At 44.3% G+C, this 17,642-nt stretch overlaps 2 protein-coding genes across 4 annotated transcripts in view; one reads left to right on the top strand and one right to left on the bottom strand.

Annotated features, from left to right (window-relative positions):
* Positions 1–233, bottom strand: part of Rbbp4 (retinoblastoma binding protein 4) — a 19,638-nt gene extending 19,405 nt beyond the window's left edge. Inside the window, exon 1 of the mRNA XM_005395079.2 lies at positions 147–233. Within this exon, the coding sequence (XP_005395136.1) occupies positions 147–162 (16 nt within the window). The 5' untranslated portion in view covers positions 163–233. The remainder of the gene's footprint in view (positions 1–146) is intronic.
* Positions 234–381: 148 nt separating this feature from the next.
* On the top strand, positions 382–11,351 carry Zbtb8os (zinc finger and BTB domain containing 8 opposite strand). 3 transcript variants are annotated; one of them, XM_005395081.2, is made up of 7 exons: positions 382–1,029; positions 4,741–4,765; positions 5,225–5,346; positions 5,562–5,644; positions 6,183–6,235; positions 8,038–8,074; positions 11,013–11,351. In XM_005395081.2, the coding sequence occupies exons 1-7, from the start codon at positions 897–899 to the stop codon at positions 11,097–11,099; spliced, it is 540 nt and encodes a 179-aa protein (XP_005395138.1). In that variant the 5' UTR covers positions 382–896; the 3' UTR covers positions 11,100–11,351. The 3 variants fall into 3 exon arrangements, with proteins under 3 accessions (XP_005395138.1, XP_005395139.1, XP_013375002.1); XM_005395082.2 differs by lacking the exon at positions 6,183–6,235; XM_013519548.1 differs by lacking the exon at positions 4,741–4,765 and having other exon boundaries at positions 942–1,029.
* The last annotated feature ends 6,291 nt before the right edge of the window (positions 11,352–17,642 follow it).

Genomic DNA, 17,642 nt, shown 5'->3' with positions numbered 1-17,642 from the left:
GCCGCTGGCCCGCCCCGCCGGGAGCTCCCTCCTCACGCCTGCGGTGTCAGGGGCTGCGCCGGGCCTGCCTCCCTGCTAGGCCGTGTTCAGGCCGCGACGCAGTCCCGGCACCTCCCGCCCTCCTGGGACGCCCCCGGCACCCTCACCTTCCTTGTCAGCCATGGCGGTAGGAGAGCCGGGAGGACCCTGAGGCCGAACGAAGCGGGAGGGGCCGGGAGGCTGCGGGCGCTCGCTCTGCGCGCGCGGCCTCTATTGTTTCCTGCGGTCCCTGCGCGAGGGCGGGCTCGCGCGCCTTCGCGCCAACATCGACCAACCGGAGCGCACCGAAAGGCGGAATGGGCGGGGAAAGCGCATCCTCCGCCAATCCTGCTACGTGGAGTTGCTTCCCGCGGGGCCTGGGCGCGCGCTCCGCTCCCCCTACCCCCGTAGAAGATTTCCAGATTGCGCGCGCCCGGGCCGAAGGGACGCTGCCCATACCGATCACGTGAGAGGTTTAGGCCGCACACTCCCGGGGGCAGCCATTTTCTTAAGGGCGATTACTGTATGCTCAAGACCTTCTCCGAGAATGGTACTGCCATGAGAAAACCTAAAATGCTTCTGAGTCCAGTTTTAACTCTGGGGACAAGGCGGAAAGAAAAAGCCTCGCCATTTAGACCCAGAAGTGTGTTAATCAAGGTGTCAACTTGATTTTTCGGTCCTTAGAAAAAAAGTCAAACAAACACGGAAGCTGGGACCTTATTCTTTAAATACACAATCCAAGCAGCACAATTTAGATGGACTCGTTAGGGGCTGACAAGCCCTCGTGAGCTCCAAGAATCGAGCCCTAGTCCTTTAAGGACTCGCTGAGGGGGCGGGGCCTACGGCGGAAGGTGTCACGCTGGGCCGAAGTCCGGCAGATGAAGGGCGGAAGTAGCGCGTTCAGTTCTACCATCATGGCGCAGGAAGAAGAAGATGTTAGAGATTACAATTTAACTGAGGACCAAAAAGCAATCAAGGCCAAGTATCCGCCAGTCATTCGGAAGTATGAATGTGAGTAGGTAGCTCACTTCTTTCTTCAGGTGTGGACGTGCCCGGCTGTGTACCTGCTGCTTCCAACCTGGCCATCGCCTTTGCCCCGCAGGTGTTTCTGGCGGAATCCGGTTGTGCCCCGTGTGCGCCCGGGAGCCTTGTACTTGTCCCGGGATATGATGCAGGGAGAAGCCGCCTGGCTTGCGAGTCAGGACACGTGGGCGCCTACATTTGCAGTCTCTTCAACTTTTTCCACGTGTGCCTAATTACATTTTTTTTCTTTGTGAATTTAATTAGCGCACTAATTGTAAACATCACTGTATTTTATTTTTCTTCTTTTTTCCCGGTACTAGGGATCTAACCCAGAGCCTTCGCATTGAACTACATCTCCCAGCTACTGCTTCACTTTTTATTTTGAGATAGTGTCGTAAAGCCTCTAAATTACCCAGGCTGGGTGATCTTCGTTGCCTCAGCTTTCGGTAGGATTACGGGTGTGTGTCACCACGACCGCTGAGATTTGTATTTGAAGAATTCTCGAGGTTGTCTCTTGTGTCTCTCAATAGTGGGAAAGTTAGATTGTGACCAGGTTAGGGGAGTGGGAAAAACTAAGAAGGGAATTTTGTTGTTGTTGTTCATTTTTCCGTCTCGCTTTCCTGCCCCGTTTTCCTTCCTTTTTTGGTACTGGTGATTGAACCATGGTTGCTCTATCACTGAACTACATCGCCCTGGCTGGCCTCGAGTTTTCGATCCTCCCGCTTCAATCTCCTGAGTAGCTGCAATTACAAGTGTGTGCAGCTTCGCAGCAGTGATAAAGGGATTTCTAACTTTGTGTAAAACCTCCATCTTTGGTTATTTTTTTAAAAGTTGGTTTTGCCATTTTTTAGCGTAGTGGTTAGGCAAGCTACATTCATTACCTGTCCTGTCTCAGTTCCGTCTTCTGAGGATAAGTAATAATGAATGTAGACTGGAGGTGTAACTCCGTGGTAAAACACTTACTTGTCACGAACCTAGGGTCAGTCCTTAGCACTGAAGAAATAAAAACAAGAGAAGATGTAGTGCAGTGTTTTCTTTTGCGCGCGTGGGCACACGCTTGTGTATGTATGTGTTATGGAAGATTGAGCCCAGTGCCTATCCACTGAGCTACATTAGCAGCTCTTCTTACTTTTTTTTTTTTTGGTTTTGGTTTTTTTCCGCTACCGGGAATCGAACTCACGACCTTGCGCTTGCCAGGCAAGCGCTGTGCCGCTGAGCTAAGTCCCCAGCCCCTCTTTTTCACTTTTTGAGACAAGGTCTTTCTGAGTTGCCCAGGCTGGGCCTGAATTTTCCATCATCGTGGTTGAGCTTCCCAGAGTAGTGGGATTACAGTTGTGTGTCATCAAGTTCAGTTCACTTTAAAGGGCTGGAACTGCGGCTCAGTGGTAGGGCACATACAAAGATAAAAGAAGGGAGGAAGGAAAGAAGGGGAGAAAAAACAAAAAGCCAAACACTGCCACTTTTCTAAATTTTGGGCAATACAGGTATTTTCCATAAAACATAATTTATGTTAGCTAGGGATGGTGACACATACCTGTAACTCTGAGATGCTGAGGTGCAAGGTTTGCAGGTTCAAGCCCAGCATGGGCCATTTAGGAAGACCCTGTCTTAAGAATTTAATAAAAGGAACTGGGTGTGTGGCGTATGCCTGTAATCGCAGCACTCCGGAGGCTGAGGCAGGAGGGTTGCCAGAAGTTTGAGGCCAGCCTGGCCTACATAGTGAGCTCAAGGCCAACCTGCCCTAAATAATGAGACCCTGTCTCAAAAAAAAAAAAAAAAAAATTGAAAACAAAAACAGATGAAGATACATTCCAGTCAAGGTATGGGACACTTCTATCACCCTAGAATGTTGGCTCTTGCCCCTTTCCACTTAACCCCTTGAATGGGGCAAAAGGCAACTACAGTTAAAAATAAAAAACTACAGCCAGAAATGGAAAGAAAGCTTTTGTCAATAAAGAGAAGAGGGGCTGAAGGGAGGAGAAGGGAATAGGAAAAAAAGCAAGATCTACCTTGTACAGGTGCAAATTCCCTATGATGAATGTTACATGTAAAATGTATGAAAATAAAAGAGAAAAAATTTTAAAATGTTAAAAACTGTAGCCAGGTGTGGTGGCTGTAATCCCAGCACTTGGGAGGCTGAGGCAGGAGGATTGCCATGAGTTCTAGGCCAGCCTGGGCTGTATAAGTGAATTCAAGACCAGCCTGTACTACCTAGTGGGACCCTAGCTCAAAAAAATAAGGTCTTGGTCTTAGCCCTGAGAGAATCTTGAATTCTGTAAGAGCCTTTGATCCTCCTAGAGCCCTGAAATCATTCCATTTGCCTTTTATTTAGCCTTCTTGGTATACTCATTTGGGAGATTATGGACCTAGTGAGTCTGAAATAACTGAGGGATATTATTAACCCGATAATTGAGACCTTTAGTGCCTGCAACTTTCTAAGTCCTCAGTATTTCTGAGTGATGAATTTGTACTTTGAGTACCACCAGAAGACTATGCACTGTGGTGCAGAGTGCACTAACAGGAGTCAAGAGAACTTCTATTCCTGTTTCCAGCTCTACCTGTACACAACAGTGTAGTCCTGTAGTCTCTCTGGATGTCAAGTTCCTTTTTGTGTACTAGGAACTTTGTTAAATCACCAAGAATTCCTTCAGGTTCTAATAGGCCTTTGATGCTAAGTGGAAAGAGTTGATAGAAGTCACAATACGCATGAAGAATAGGCTCTGAAAGTGCTGAGGTAACAGATCCGCTGGAGCATGGTATAGGAGAAGTTGTCATGTTTTATCCTGTGAGATTGGGAAAATGTAAAATATTGTGAAGTTTCTTCTTTTCTTCAATTTATTTTATTTTCTAAAACTTTTATGTACCTGTAATCTCAGCAGGAGGCTGAGGCAGGAGGATCAGGAGTTTGAGCCCCGCCTGGGTAACTTTGTGACTTACAGGACCCTAGCTCAGAGTCAAAAATTAAAACAAGGGCTGGGGATGTACCTTTGTGTGAAGCCCTTGGTTCAATCCCTAGTACGTTAAAAAGCAAAACAAAGATGTTAGGATCCTCTGTGTTATCCAGACGGACTTGAGTTCCTGGACTCAAGTCGTCCTTTCCAAGCAGCCTCCTCTTATTGGGACTACAGGAGTGTGCTCCCATGCTCAGCTTAGGTACTTTTCACAACACCTAAAAGGCCCAGGCCTTGCTGCCTTCCAGAAAATGTCAGTCATTTAAATGTAAAACTTTGCATTAATAAAAAATCATGATCATCCATTGCTCGTGTCTGTAGTCCCAGCGAGTGCAGGCTGAGGCAGGTGGACCACAAGTTGTAGGTCCCTGAGGCTCTGTAACAAGTTTGACCCTGTCTCAAAAAATTAAACAAAAACCAAAATACCACCAAAGAACAAAAGAAGCTAGCCTCTAACAGCAGTTAACTTTGTGCAGTAACTGGACAGCAGAAGATCTGTCTGTTTAGCAGACGTGTGGGCTACCTCACGTTTCCTTGTTCTTTAAGGATGATATTCTTTTTTTTCTTCTTTTTTTTTTTTCTGGTACCAGGAATTGAACTCATGACCTTTCGCTTGCCAGGCAGGCGCTGTGCCACTGAGCTAAATCCCCAGCCCCAAGGATGATGTTCTTAATAATGAACTCGAGTTACTTTCCTGTGTTTTTGAGAATCAAGTTTAGTAACGTACATTTTTCCCTCTCTCCTTCAGATTTGGATCATACAGCAGATGTCCAGTGAGTATAACTGGACTTTATTCCTTGGAAGCTGTCATTAAGTAGGAAAGTTAAATATTTTAATCTGGGTGTCCCTAGTTTTGATTTTTGATTTTTCTATTTTCATTGTGGTTCTTCTGTTTTGAACATGAAAATGATGATTTAAAACCTTCTAGTTTCCAGCCAGGTGTAGTGGTATATGCCTGTGATCCCAGTACTCTGGGAGGCTGAGACAGGAGGATCAGAAGTTGGAGGCTAGCCTGGGCAGTTTAGCAAGATCCTCTGTCAAGTAAAATAATGTGAAAAGGGGTAGGGATGTAGCTCAGCGTGAAGGCCCTGAATTTCAATCCTCACTACTACAAAAAGGAAAAAAAATGTCTTTAGTTTTGTATTTCTCAAGCTGATTTTATTTGGACTTTGCTGTCGCATTTTCTCTCTTGCTATGGATTATGTACACAGAGCACATGTATGTGTCTCCAGGTTACACGCATGGGGGGAGACTCTGGAGGAAGCGTTCGAGCAGTGTGCCATGGCCATGTTCGCTTACATGACAGACATTGGGACTGTGGAGCCCCTCCAGACAGTAGAAGTTGAAGCCCAAGGTAATTATTTGTTCACAAGGAAAAAGTCATGCTACAGATGTTCAGTGTTTTCTATCTTGAGTATATTTTTACAAGAAGAACAAAACTGATTTATGAACTTATTTTTTCTTTTTCAACTAGCCTAAGAAATTCATCGCATTTTAAAATTGAAACACGGTTTTAGAGACCAAGGTTATTAAATGTTACACTGTTACAACCCTTTTTAATCTTTGTAGGAGATGACTTGCAGTCTCTTCTGTTCCACTTTTTGGATGAATGGCTTTATAAGTTCAGTGCTGATGAATTCTTCATACCCCGGGTAAGCAACAGTTTTACTTTTTCACTGAGCAAATGGGCTCTTAATTCATATTTTAAAGTTGAGGGCTATCGCATTAATATTATCCCCTAGTTACTGCAGACTGGTGAGGCCCGCACTCCGGAATGAGTGGAAGGTGAAGGTCGGGTAAAAGAGACAAATGGAATGATTTTAGGGCTCCAGGAGGATCAAAACTCTCTCACAGAATTTGAGATTTTCTGGGGTTTAAGACAAAGATCTTCAGGCCGGGCATGGTGGCGTACACCTGTAATCCCAGCACTTGGGAGGCTGAGGCAGAAGAATCATTGTGAGTTTGAGACCATCTGGGGCTACAAAGTGAGCTCAAGGCCAGCCTGAACTGCATAGTGAGACCCTGTCTCAAAAAAAAAAAGAAAAAAAAAAGAAAAAAAAAAACAACAACAAAAAAGACAAAGATCTTCTCTGGGCATGCGATTTTCTAGGAAAAATGGCAATCTAGTCATGTTTTAGTAAATGGCTTAATGTGAATTTTTTTTAAATAAAACTTTTTTCCCCTCTTTAGGAAGTGAAAGTACTTAGTATTGATCAAAGAAATTTCAAGTTACGTTCAATTGGGTAAGTTAAAACTCTTTAAGTAGCAAGTCAAGAAAGATTTTAAAGTTGCATTCCTTACCAAACTCCGTACAGACAGACAGTTAACATTTGTGAAGTAAGAGGACTATTTGCATTTGGCTGGGCCTTGCAGATTGAGCTTTATGAGAGGCCAAGGTGTGAGGGTTGCTTGAGCTTTGGAGGACCCAGCCCTTGTCAGAATAAGGTTGACTCTGGTTGTTAAACATAATTCCCACAGGTCATGGTGGTGCAAGCCTGTAAACCTAGCACCCTGGGAGTCTGAGGCAGGAGGACCAAAAGTTCTAACCTTGGGCAACTTAGTGACTTAGTGAGACTCAGTCTCAAAGGAAAAATAAAAACTTGGCTGGGGCTGTAGCTTAGTAAGAGCTGTAGCTCAGTAAGAGCCCTGGGTTCAGTCCCCAGTAACTAACACACACACATACACGCGTGCGCGCGCACACACACACACACACACACACACACGCCCTGGATTCAGTCCCCAGTAACTCTCACACACACACACACACACACACACACACACACACACACACCACCCCCTACCCCCCACCCCTGGGTTCAGTCCCCAGTAACTAACACACAGACACGTACCCCCCTGAATCCCAGTTTGATTTTAAGGGGCAAGAGGAAGAAATACAGCTATGTAATTGCTAAATGGCATAGCATAAAGCCCAGTTTTATGGGAAAAACTGACTCATCTTTTCTCATAAATTCTCATTTTTAGACTCACTCAAACCAATTCCTTCTATACAAATTATATCTTTCCTTCCAGAGTTGTCACTTTTTCTTGTTTCTTTAAGCACTTAAATATTTTAGGTTTTATTTATTCACTTACTTGTTAGCTTTTTGAGACAGGGTCTCACTGGGTTGTTGCCTTGAACTCACTATGTAGCCCAGGCTGGCTTTCCAACTTGTAGTGATCCTCCTGCTTCAGCCTCCTGAGTGCTAGGCTTATAGCTATGGGTCACTACACCTGGCTTTTTTTTTCCTTAAATATTTAATTAGGTGAAAAAACAGACTTTTCCAGAAGTACTTAGCCAAGAAGTAGTTAAACAGAAGTAGAAAACTTTTTTTGCCGTATTGGGGATTAAACCTAGGGCCTAGGGCCTTTGTCCTAAGCTACTGCCCAGAATTTTTTTTAATTTTGAGACAGTGTCTTACTAGGTTGCTAAATTGCCCAGGCTGAGCTAGAACTGGTCCTCTGCTCTTTCTACTATTCTATGTTTTGATGGTCATTTGACACGTTAGTGTTAGAGGGGGAGAGAGAAGAACATTCTCCAGGTTCTAGAAAATGACAAGTTGGAGGGCTTTCTATGTATAGGTTGTGAGCATTTGGGGAAAAGCCATAACATGGAAAGAAAGCTCAGACCATGTTGGCAGAATATATTTTGTGTTGGTGCTACTTGACCTGCTTTTTTCACAGGAGATCTTACTGAATTGGTTCTATACCTTTGAGCACAGTGAATATTTTAATCCAAGTCCCCTATTATGAAATCATACTCATTCAGCAGTGTTTACTGAGGACCCACCAGAAGCTCATTGTATTGGGCACTTGTTCTTGAGGGAACAGCTGTCCACCTTGGGAGCAGCTGATGGCTCTTGAGCCCACGTGACCCCACACCAGTGTCTGCTAACAAATCAAAGTGTGATCTTGGTCTTGTGCTTCCCCTCTCTCTTTTGGCGTTCTAGTACCTGAAACACTGTTTTCATAAGGCTGTTTTAAAATATATGGAGATTAAATATAATATTTTTGAAACATTAATCGTCTTTTAACTTTTCTCATCAAGGTGGGGAGAAGAATTTTCACTTTCCAAGCATCCTCAGGTATGTGTTAAAGTCTAGCCCTTGAAGACACTTTATGCTTCCTTACCACAGAGCCCAAGTATGTGACAGTGCACTTCAGTTAGCGTCAAGTGATAAGTTGGGTTTTTTTTTTTTATCTTTTTGAGAGAGGGTCTCGCTATGTAATTCAGGCTGGCCTTGAGCTCACTTTGTAGCCCAGGCTGGTCTCGAACTCGCAACAGTCCTTCTGCCTTAGCCTCCTGAGTGCTGGGATTACAGGCATGTGCCACCACGCCTGGCGCAATAAGTTTTCCTTAAACTTTTCTGACTTGTCTGGATGCGGAAAATGCTGTGATTTGGGGGGTCTGGTTTGGTGAGCAGGAGTCAGCATTGGGCTCCAAGGCCAGGGATGTTACAGAGCACTGTGTGATTGAAAAATGCCTTTGCCGCTTTGAGCCTTGGTTTCTTCTACAGTGAAGATGTGGGACTAGACATTCTCTAAGACACCCTCCACCTCCTGTGCGTCTCTAGATTTTATACTTGCCAGCCTGTATGGCCTTACTTTGTAATCATTAAATCTATTAGAACAAGAGTTGGCAAAGTTTTTCTGTAAAAGGCGTTTTAAGGTTTGTGGCCGAGAGCGCTGGAAGAATAGTTACTTCAGCAGCCATAGACGGTGCCTAAGTTAGTATGGTTGTGTTTTACTATAACTTTATTCACGAACATTGAAATTTGAATTTCATATCATTTTCAACTGTCACAGTTTTTTTTTTCCCTGAGGCAGGGTCTTGCTATGTAGTCCATTCTGGTCCTCCTGCTTCAGCCTCCTGAGTGCTGGGATTACAGGTGTGGAGCACCTTGTCTGGCTTTCCCAATACAAATAATCTTATTTTTCCAGGACTGGGGATTGAACTCAGGGTCTTTGCACCGAGGTACATCCTCAGCCCTTTTTTATTTTGAGATGGAGTCTTGCTAAGTTGTTCGTTGTCCTGGCTGAGACTCATGAGAACCCTTGCTCAGCTTCCCAGAGTGCTGGAATTACAGGTGTGTAACACCATGCCCTGCTACTACCCTTTCTCTTTTTCTTTTTCTTTTTCTTTTTTCTTTTCTTTTTTTTTTTTTTTTTGAGGCAGGTTCCTGCTATGTAATCCAGGTTGGCCTTGAATTCACAACAATCCCCCTGCCTCAGAATCCCAGGTGCTGGGATTACAGGTGTGTACCACCATGCCTGGCTACTTCTTAATTTTTGAGTAAATGATCAAGTAAAAAAAAAAATCTGGTACCTGGAGCATTTCCTGGTTTAAAAATATCTTCCTGGCTTTAATGTTGCCCTTATCTTCTGTCCACTAATACATATCCCATCCATTCATTACTTCAGACATACATTCAGCAAATACTTGCCTAGATATTATTTTAGGTATGTTAAGTAAAGATAGCGGGACAAATTGAGATCGTTGCCCTCGCTAAACTTAAAATCTAGTGAGAGCAGAGAGCCAAGCATGTAAACAAGTAAATGTTATAATTCCAGCTGATAAGAGGCTGAGGGTTTAGCTCAGCGGCACAGCACCTGCCTGGGAAGCACAAGGTCGTAAGTTCAATTCCCGGTACCAGAAACAAACAAACAAACAAAATTCCAGCTGATAAATCCAGTAGTGCCATAGGGGCAAGATGAGAATGGTTGGACCTGGGTGCACCTGTCATCCCAGAGCCCTGGGAGGCTAATGTAGGAGGATCACGAGTTCCAACCTAGCCTGGGCAATGTAGTAAGACCTTATCTGAAAAAGTGGTGGGGAGGAATGTTGCTGGGGCTCCAGCTCAGTGGGAAGGTACTGGGTTCAATCCCCAGGACTGCAAAAATGAATGAATGAATGAATGAATGAATGAATGAAATAAAAATTGGGATTGAGAAAGGGTGGTCAGAAAAGACACGTCTGTGCGCTGGGCGTGGTGGCACATGCCTGTAATCCCAGCACTGGGGCGGCTGAGGCAGATAGATCGCTGTGAGTTTGAGGCCAACCTGAACTACGTAGTGAAAACAAACAGAAGACATGTCTGCAGAAGCGACTTTTGAGTGGAGCGTGGAGGCCAGGAAGAAGGGAATGAGCAGAGGGAGGGGAGAGGGCCTTCCCACACAAGCACGTGAGAAGCTCTGAAGGCTGAGAGTAGATTAAGGAGCAGCAAGGGCAGTGTGGCTGGAGCTGAGGGGGAATAGTGGGGTTGGTTGTCAGATGGGGCTGTAGCCTGCTGCAGCAGGGCATGCAGATATTACTCTTGTGTGAGGGGGGGCCCAGAGCAGTATTTTAATCAGAGGAGCTGTTTGAGGTGATGGTTTTGTTTTCTTTTCTTTGCTCTAAGATTTTTTTTTTTCTTTTTGGTACCGGGAATGGAACTTGGGACCTCATGCTTGCCAGGCAGGCGCTTGTGCTTCTGAGCTATATCCTCAGCCCCAGTTTTCTTGAGAGAGGGTTTTGCTGTGTAGCCCAAGCTGGCCTGGGACTCGTGATCCTTCTGGTTCAGCCTCCCAAGTGCTGGGATTATGCTGGGCTTGATTTGAGTTTTTAAATGACAAAGGATAAATCATAAATAGATGCGAATGGAAGCAGAAAAATCATTTAGAAGACTTTTATCACAGTGCAATTGAGCCAGGCATATGTTTGTAATCCCATTTCACCTGTAGTCCTAGCACTTGGGAGGCTGAGGCAGGAATATCTTTGCTGAGAGCTTCCCTGTCTGGGTGAAACCAAAGCCTAGTTAGAGTTTACTCTTCTAACTCTAGTTCAGCATTCTTTCTTCTTTACACAAGCCGGCTCCATTTTTATGGTGTCAGCATGTAATACTGGGTTAATATGGTAATTGATTCATGTGGGTTTTTAGTTTTTCACAATAATTCTAAAATTTTGATTTCTGCCAGTTGTTGCTAAAGTTCATGATTCTGATTCTAATGTCTTCTTATGTGTGTTTTCTCTAACCCTAACTTTAGGGAACAGAAGTCAAAGCAATAACATACTCAGCAATGCAAGTCTACAGCGAAGAGAAACCAGAAGTTTTTGTGATCATTGACATTTAGGACACTAGAAAAAAAAAAGAAAAGAAAGACTTCTATGAAGAACTGTTTTTCTTCTCTTGAGAAGATATAATTTAATTTCTCTCATATCTTTTGACAAATGGAAATTTACAGAACAGAAATTTTTAATTTAAAGGGTGACTTGCAGAAGTAGAAAACCGTCTGGGTATGGTGGCATTCGCCTGTAATCCCAGCTACTCTGAGGGCTGAGGAAGGAGGATCAAAAGTTCAAGGCGGCCTTGGCAACTTAGCGAAGCCTTGTCTCAAAATAAACAAATCAGAAGAGTGCTGGGAGGGCTGGACGTGGTGGTGCACACCTGGAGTCCCAGCACTTGGGAGACTGAGGAAGGAGACTGCGAACTTGAGGCTGGCCTGAACTATATAGAAGACTGTCTCAACATAAATAAGAGAAAATAAAATAGTCTCAGTGATACAGTGTCCCTGGGTTCTAACCACTGGACTGGGGAAGAAAAAACAAGCAGAAAATCGGGGATTAGCCTTGGTCTGTGTCCCGCACATATTCACACTTCAAAGAGTTCTTCCATTCCTAAGGGGCAACTGTGGTCCCTCCTTTAGCTCCCTGCTTTGGCAGCAGGTGCCTCAAGCCCTTCCAGTGAGCTGCAAACCCTCCAGCGGGGTCCTAGGAGTGGTCATTGGTATAAGCAGCAGTTGGGATGGAATCCAGTTTGAAAAACAAAGAATTATTTGAGAAAATACATTTCTATAAATTGGCTCAGACATTTTTTCTACTATGTAAAGTGAGATTCTGTTTTAGATTGCTCTGGGGCAGAGCCGTCCTATATTCCAGTTGTTTTCCTTGTGATACTGGCTAGTTGGTTTTCCTAGGACTTATTGGAAGACTTCTCTAGGAAGAGTCTTGGTTTTCTCTCACTTTTTCTTTGTGTGTGTGTGTGTGTGTGTGTGTGTGTGTGTACACCAGGAATCGAACTCAGGCTTGTCAGGCAGACGCCATGCTGCTGAGCTACATCCCCAGCCCTCTCACTTGATTAGTGACGATGACACACTCCTGTTGATACTACACCTTATAAATGGGCCCTTCTAACATCATTTTTTTTTTCTTTTTTCAGTGCTAGAGCTCAAACCCAGGGTCACTCACATCCTAGGCAGGTGCTCTGCTACTGAACCCCAGCCCCTAACATGCTTAAGGGAGTATATGTGTACAGTTAGAGAAGAAAAAGAAATTTTCAAAATTGTTTTTAAACTTCTTAAAGTTAGTCTTTTTTTTTTTTTTTTGTACTGGGAATTGAACTCAGGACCTTGGGCTTGCCAGGCAGGTGCTTGTGCTGCTAAGCTGTATCCCCGGCCCAAGTGAGTCATTTTTTAAGACCAGGAAAACAATTTTAAAGTCATCCAAACTCTAAAAGTAGATGACAAACTGCTTTAGGTTTGATTTGCAGCCTGAGTCGATTGAGGTACTCTTTGCTGTGATGAAAAGTTTACAGACCTGGGAATTATTCACAGGACTCTTTAAAGACAGCCACTGGATGGTGCCAGATATCATTGTAGTTCGCTGAACTTGAACAAGATAAAAGGAAGGGATTAACTATGTGCTTTGTAAGTGAGCGCGGTATGTTTCTCTAGGCATTTAACAGAAACCCCAGGAATGCTGTTTGCCTTGTGGAAATAGATGGCTAGGTGGCCCGATAACCAAAGGAATATGCACAGTATGGAACCCTAAAATGTCACTGCTCTGTGGGGTCACTTCAGGTCTGAGACCTAACAAGTGATTATAAACGTGTTACACATTGAAGTCGCTAATTAGCTGGCATACATGCTATTTTGGGACCCCCTTGGACTCTCAGGCCTGCTAATATCTAACTCTGCCTAACAGTAGGGGTGAGAAACCCCCCCCCCCAGCATTCCTCAGCCCAGCCAGTCCCACCACCTGTGGGATGAGTGCTGGCTTGTCATTAACTCAGTTTTGGTTTTGCAGCATGGCTGCAGAAGTCCTTGTCATTTCATCATCATCATCCAGTGATTGTTTTGTTTTGTTTTTAATTTTTTTTTTTTTTTTTTTTGTCTTTTTTGGACAGAGTCTCGCTATGCAGTTCAGGCTAGCCTTGAGCTCACTTTGTTTGCCAGGCTGGTCTCAAACTTGCAATGATCCTCCTGCCTCAGCCTCCTGAGTGCTGGGATTACAGGCATGGGTCACCATACCCAGCTGATGTTTGTTTCTGCCTGGGACAATCCTAACTTTGAGAGGATGTTTGAATCTGAGTTAGGTTAAGACGAGACTGGGTGCTTCCTGGTAGTTGAATGTCCCTGTAACTCTTGGTTTTCCTCAGTCTTTTTTGAGGATGAAATAAGTTGTGTAAATTTAGGGCTAATCATGTATGATCAGCTTTTAGATAGACACTGCTTAAATGATTAGCAAGCCTCCATAGTGACCATGGATCTCACCCAAAGTTTTAAGGTAGTAAGGGAGAGAAATACAAAGTGAAGATTTTAAAAAGTGAAGCTTTGTCCTGCTTTAGTTATCTTCTGGGCATCTGTAGGCCCAAGTAAAAAGTCCACTTTTTTGGTGGTGGTTTTGTTTGTTTTAAGGAAAAACAGGTTTTAAGTCCCTGACTGCTTCAGAAGAAAAATCCTGCTTTTAATGAGTAACAGGTTAAAGGTCCAGGAGTTTATCCTTGTTCCAGTGGTGTCTGACAATTTCCTTAATGGTATGTATTATGGGTTTTTGTGATTTTTCATTGCCTTTGCAGTTCTGAGGTTCTCTGATGCAGTACTTTTTTTTTTTTTTTTTTGGACAGGGTCTTTCTATGAAGTCTAGGCTGGGCTCAGGCGACCCTTCCATCTCAGCTTCTGGGGCAGCAAGTGTAACCTGTATGGCAAAATGGAACTTTAAAAGTGTAATTGTTGGCTCGGTATGGCGCATACCTGTAATCCCAGCACTCAGGAGGCTGAGGCAGGAGGACCGCTGAGTTTGAGGCCAGCCTGAACTACATAGTGAAACCGTGTCTCAAAAAAAAAAAGTGTAATTGTTTTCTCCTTGGAGACAGGTGGCATCTCCGAACTCAGGTCTGGAGCATGAACTGCCGCCCTCGCCTGCCTTTGACCTGGAGGACAGATAGATTGTGCAGATGCTTGCACCAGATCAAAGTCCAGTTTCCTTTCCACAAGTGCAGGATAGTGTGGGTCTAGGAAGGGATGCTAAAAGCCTAGACTAGGCTGTTGTCTCATTGTGTTCCCTCCTGCTGCTGTTCCTCGCTGTGAGGACACTGATGTCCGTACCATGGCAGTGGTGATTAGGACGATGGGACTACCCACAACGCCTCCCCGTGATGTATTTTATTTTATTTATTTTTTTAAGAGTAGGAAAATTTATTGAAGAAAAGGAATAGGGAATAGGAATAGCTCCTTCAGGACAGAACGGGTCCCCAATGGGTTGCCCTAGTGTTATATTTTAAACAACTCAGCTGAGGAAGATGGCATTTCTTACTGTAAGTTTTTGGTGTCCAAATTATACCATCAGGGTCTTTTACCTGCTCGAATGTGACAGCCATTATGAATGTGGAGTTAATACTATGGCATTGCTTTTAAAGGCCAGCTGTGGTGGCACTCGGGGAGGCTGGCGCAAGAGGGTCCCAAATGTGAGCGCCCTTGGGCAACTTAGTGACTTGGCAAAACCCTGTCTCAGAAGGGAGGGCGGGGGCGGGGGATGTGGCTCAGTGCAGCAAAGGAAAGGAGACAAACAGGAAAGCTGCGATGATCTTTTACCTTCAGTGGCTACGGATCCCACAGCCATGCGCCATTCCCTTCCGCGTGGGCTTTGGTGAAGGGTGTTCCAGGCAAACAGTTCTACCCCTCAGGCTGGGGGATGCCATTATCAGCTACAGTTCCGACTGCTGCTTCCTTTGACCTTTAAAATGCTTGAGGATTTCAGTTTCGCCCAGCAAAAAGCCCTGAATGAGTTCAGCAGGACTAGCTTTGCCCCTGACAGACTCTGAGACAAAATTTAGATTTCACCTAAGGAACTTAGAATTGGCAAATACACCTTCCAAAAGCAGACATTATCAAAACCCAGTAACTGCAGTACTTTACTAGTGATACTTTCCAACTATATTAAAGTGTCCATTATAGAAAACATTTTGAAAAATCATGTGGAGTATATTACCCATTTGTCCTCATGATTTTATATATACCTGTAGTACATTAATTCTACATTTTTATCACTAAATAAATCAGTGACATTTGTCATTAAAGGTAGATTTGGGGGCTCCATTTATGTTGTTCTTTTTTTTGGAGCTTGAACCCAGAGCCTTTACACAGCCACAATCCCACTTTTTTTTTTTTTTTTTGGAGACAGGGTCGTACTAAGTTGCTAAGTTGCCCATCCTCCTGTCTCAGCTTCCCGGCCTCCTGGAGTCACAGGTGTGTGCCATCATGCCCAGCCTGGTTGTTTGTCCCTTTCTTTCTTCTTTTCTTTCTTGCTTAGGCAGAGCCTTGCTATGTAGTTCATGCCAGCCTTCAGCTCACTATATAGGTTAGGCAGGCCTCAAACTGGCAGCAGTTCTCCTGCCTCAGCCTTCCGAGTGCTGGGATTACAGGTGTGTGCCACTATGCCTGGTTTAGTTATTTCTTTTGGCCCAGGTAATAACACTTGGAGGTGAGCATAGCAGCTATTACGTTTCATGTGTACAAAGCAGCACCTAACATTTGAGTGATCTTTGAAAGTGCAGCTCAGAAAAAAGGTGACTGGCTAGGACTGTCCCGTTGTCTGATAATTATTCTAACAGTTCAGGTGCTAATTTATTTAGCAAAATATTTTAGTTGTGGAATTATCCAGACTCCAAGAACAAGAAACTAGAGAATAGTGTATTTCTGTAGTATCTCTCCATACCAAATAATTATATAACCATGTGTATTTTTTAAATTAGCCTAAGTAAAAATATTAAGGACATTTTGATCATGGGTTCAAATTTTGATCCTGTTGTTAACTAGCTGTATGATTGGGAAAATATCTATATATTGTAAAACCCAGGACCTCTCATGTGCTAGATAAGTACTGTACCACTAAGCTACATCCCTAGCCCATGACTGACACATCAACTCGTTTGAGCCTGTTTCCTCATCTCTAAGATGGGAACAACTCACAGTCCAAGTGCCCCAGCACCGCCAGCGCAGCTGAGAATATTATTCTGGCTGGCTGTGGTGGCTCATGTCTATAACCTCAGCACTCTGGGATCTGAGGCAGAAAAATGAAATCCTAAAAAAAAAGAGAAAGAAAAATGAAATCCTAAGTTTGAGCCCAGCCTACCTAACTTAGTGACTCTCAATCACTTTCTCTTGCTGGTACAATTCTTGACAATCAGAGTTTACAGGAGGACAGGCTTATACTGGCTCACAGTTTCAATGGGTTCAAGGTAAAAAAGAAAAAAAAAAGGCATGGCGGAGGAAAGCTGCTCACTGTGGCTGCCGGGAAGCAGAGTGAGGGGAGGAGCTGAGAAGCCAGGGGCAAGGACACACCCTCTAAGCCACACCCCCAGTGACCCTCCTCTTCTGACCACGCTAGCTTCCAAGCAGCACATTCTCCTGTGAACTCATTAATGGACAGATCCACAGATGCCTACGCTGCTCCCATGACCCAGTCACCTTCCATAAGCCCCGCCTCCGAACATAAGAGTGGGGGCAGCTGAGGTCCAAATGGTAACAGCAAGTTAGTGAGGCTCTACCTCAGGGAGTGAAAAAAGGGGCTGGTGATAGAGTTCAGTGTGAAGACTGTGGGTTCATTTCCCAGTACTACAAATAAATGAGTAAGTAAAATTCAAAAATTAGCTAGTCATGGTGACACGTGTCTAATCCTAGCGCTCAGGGAGGCTGAGGCAGGAGGATCCCCACAGCCTGGGCTCCATAATGAGTTCAAGGCCAGCCTGAACTACATAGCCAGGCTCTGTCTCAAAAATAAAGTTACGTGTGGTGACATATGCCTGTAATCTTAGCATTTGGAGGGCTGAGGCAGAAGATCACTGTGAGTTTGAGGCCAGCCTGGACTACATATTGAGACTCTCAAAAAAAAAAATCTCTCTAGATATATAGATATATAGATATAGATACACAGATTGTGTGTGTGTGTGTGTGTGTGTAAGAAAATTTATAATTTTGTAATTACATTTGAAGTCAGGAAATTTAAACACTATTGAGGCAGGGGATCAGAGGATGACAAAAGGGCATGACCCATCCGTCAGGAGATTCAGGACATGCAGTACAGCTTCCAAGCCAGTCAGCGAACGCTATCTTCAGTTCTCCTGGCACAGGATCAAGCAGGTTTTGCATAGGACCAATGAGGTCTGATGTCAGAATGGGGTATGGAGGATGGCAGCATTGGCCTTGGGGGTGCTGCCTGCTTCCTTTCCCAGGGGCCCACTCTGACTGCAGAAAGTACTTCTTTCCCTAATTTAATTGGTCCACACGCACACTGAGGAGCATTTCTCATCTTTACACCTTCAATACCTGTAAAACCTTGTCCATTTCTTTGTTCAGGACAAGAGCCTGGAAGGGGCCCCTGGCAAGGGTCCACAGCGC

The sequence above is a fragment of the Chinchilla lanigera genome, unplaced genomic scaffold, assembly GCF_000276665.1.
Source record: "Chinchilla lanigera isolate Chin_1 unplaced genomic scaffold, ChiLan1.0 scaffold00051, whole genome shotgun sequence".
In the NCBI taxonomy this organism is placed as follows: Eukaryota; Metazoa; Chordata; class Mammalia; order Rodentia; family Chinchillidae; genus Chinchilla; species Chinchilla lanigera.
The sequence above is the reverse complement of the archived record's forward strand: the minus strand, read 5'-3'. Positions and strand labels throughout refer to the sequence as shown.

Bases quoted from the DNA above. Each gene is read 5' to 3' on its own strand.
- Zbtb8os (XM_005395081.2), top strand. From the start codon at position 897: ATGAAGGGCGGAAGTAGCGCGTTCAGTTCTACCATCATGGCGCAGGAA. The intron at 1,030-4,740 runs GTGAGTAGGTAG...TCTCTCCTTCAG, and splicing joins AGTCATTCGGAAGTATGAAT to ATTTGGATCATACAGCAGAT. The intron at 5,645-6,182 runs GTAAGCAACAGT...TCCCCTCTTTAG, and splicing joins ATGAATTCTTCATACCCCGG to GAAGTGAAAGTACTTAGTAT.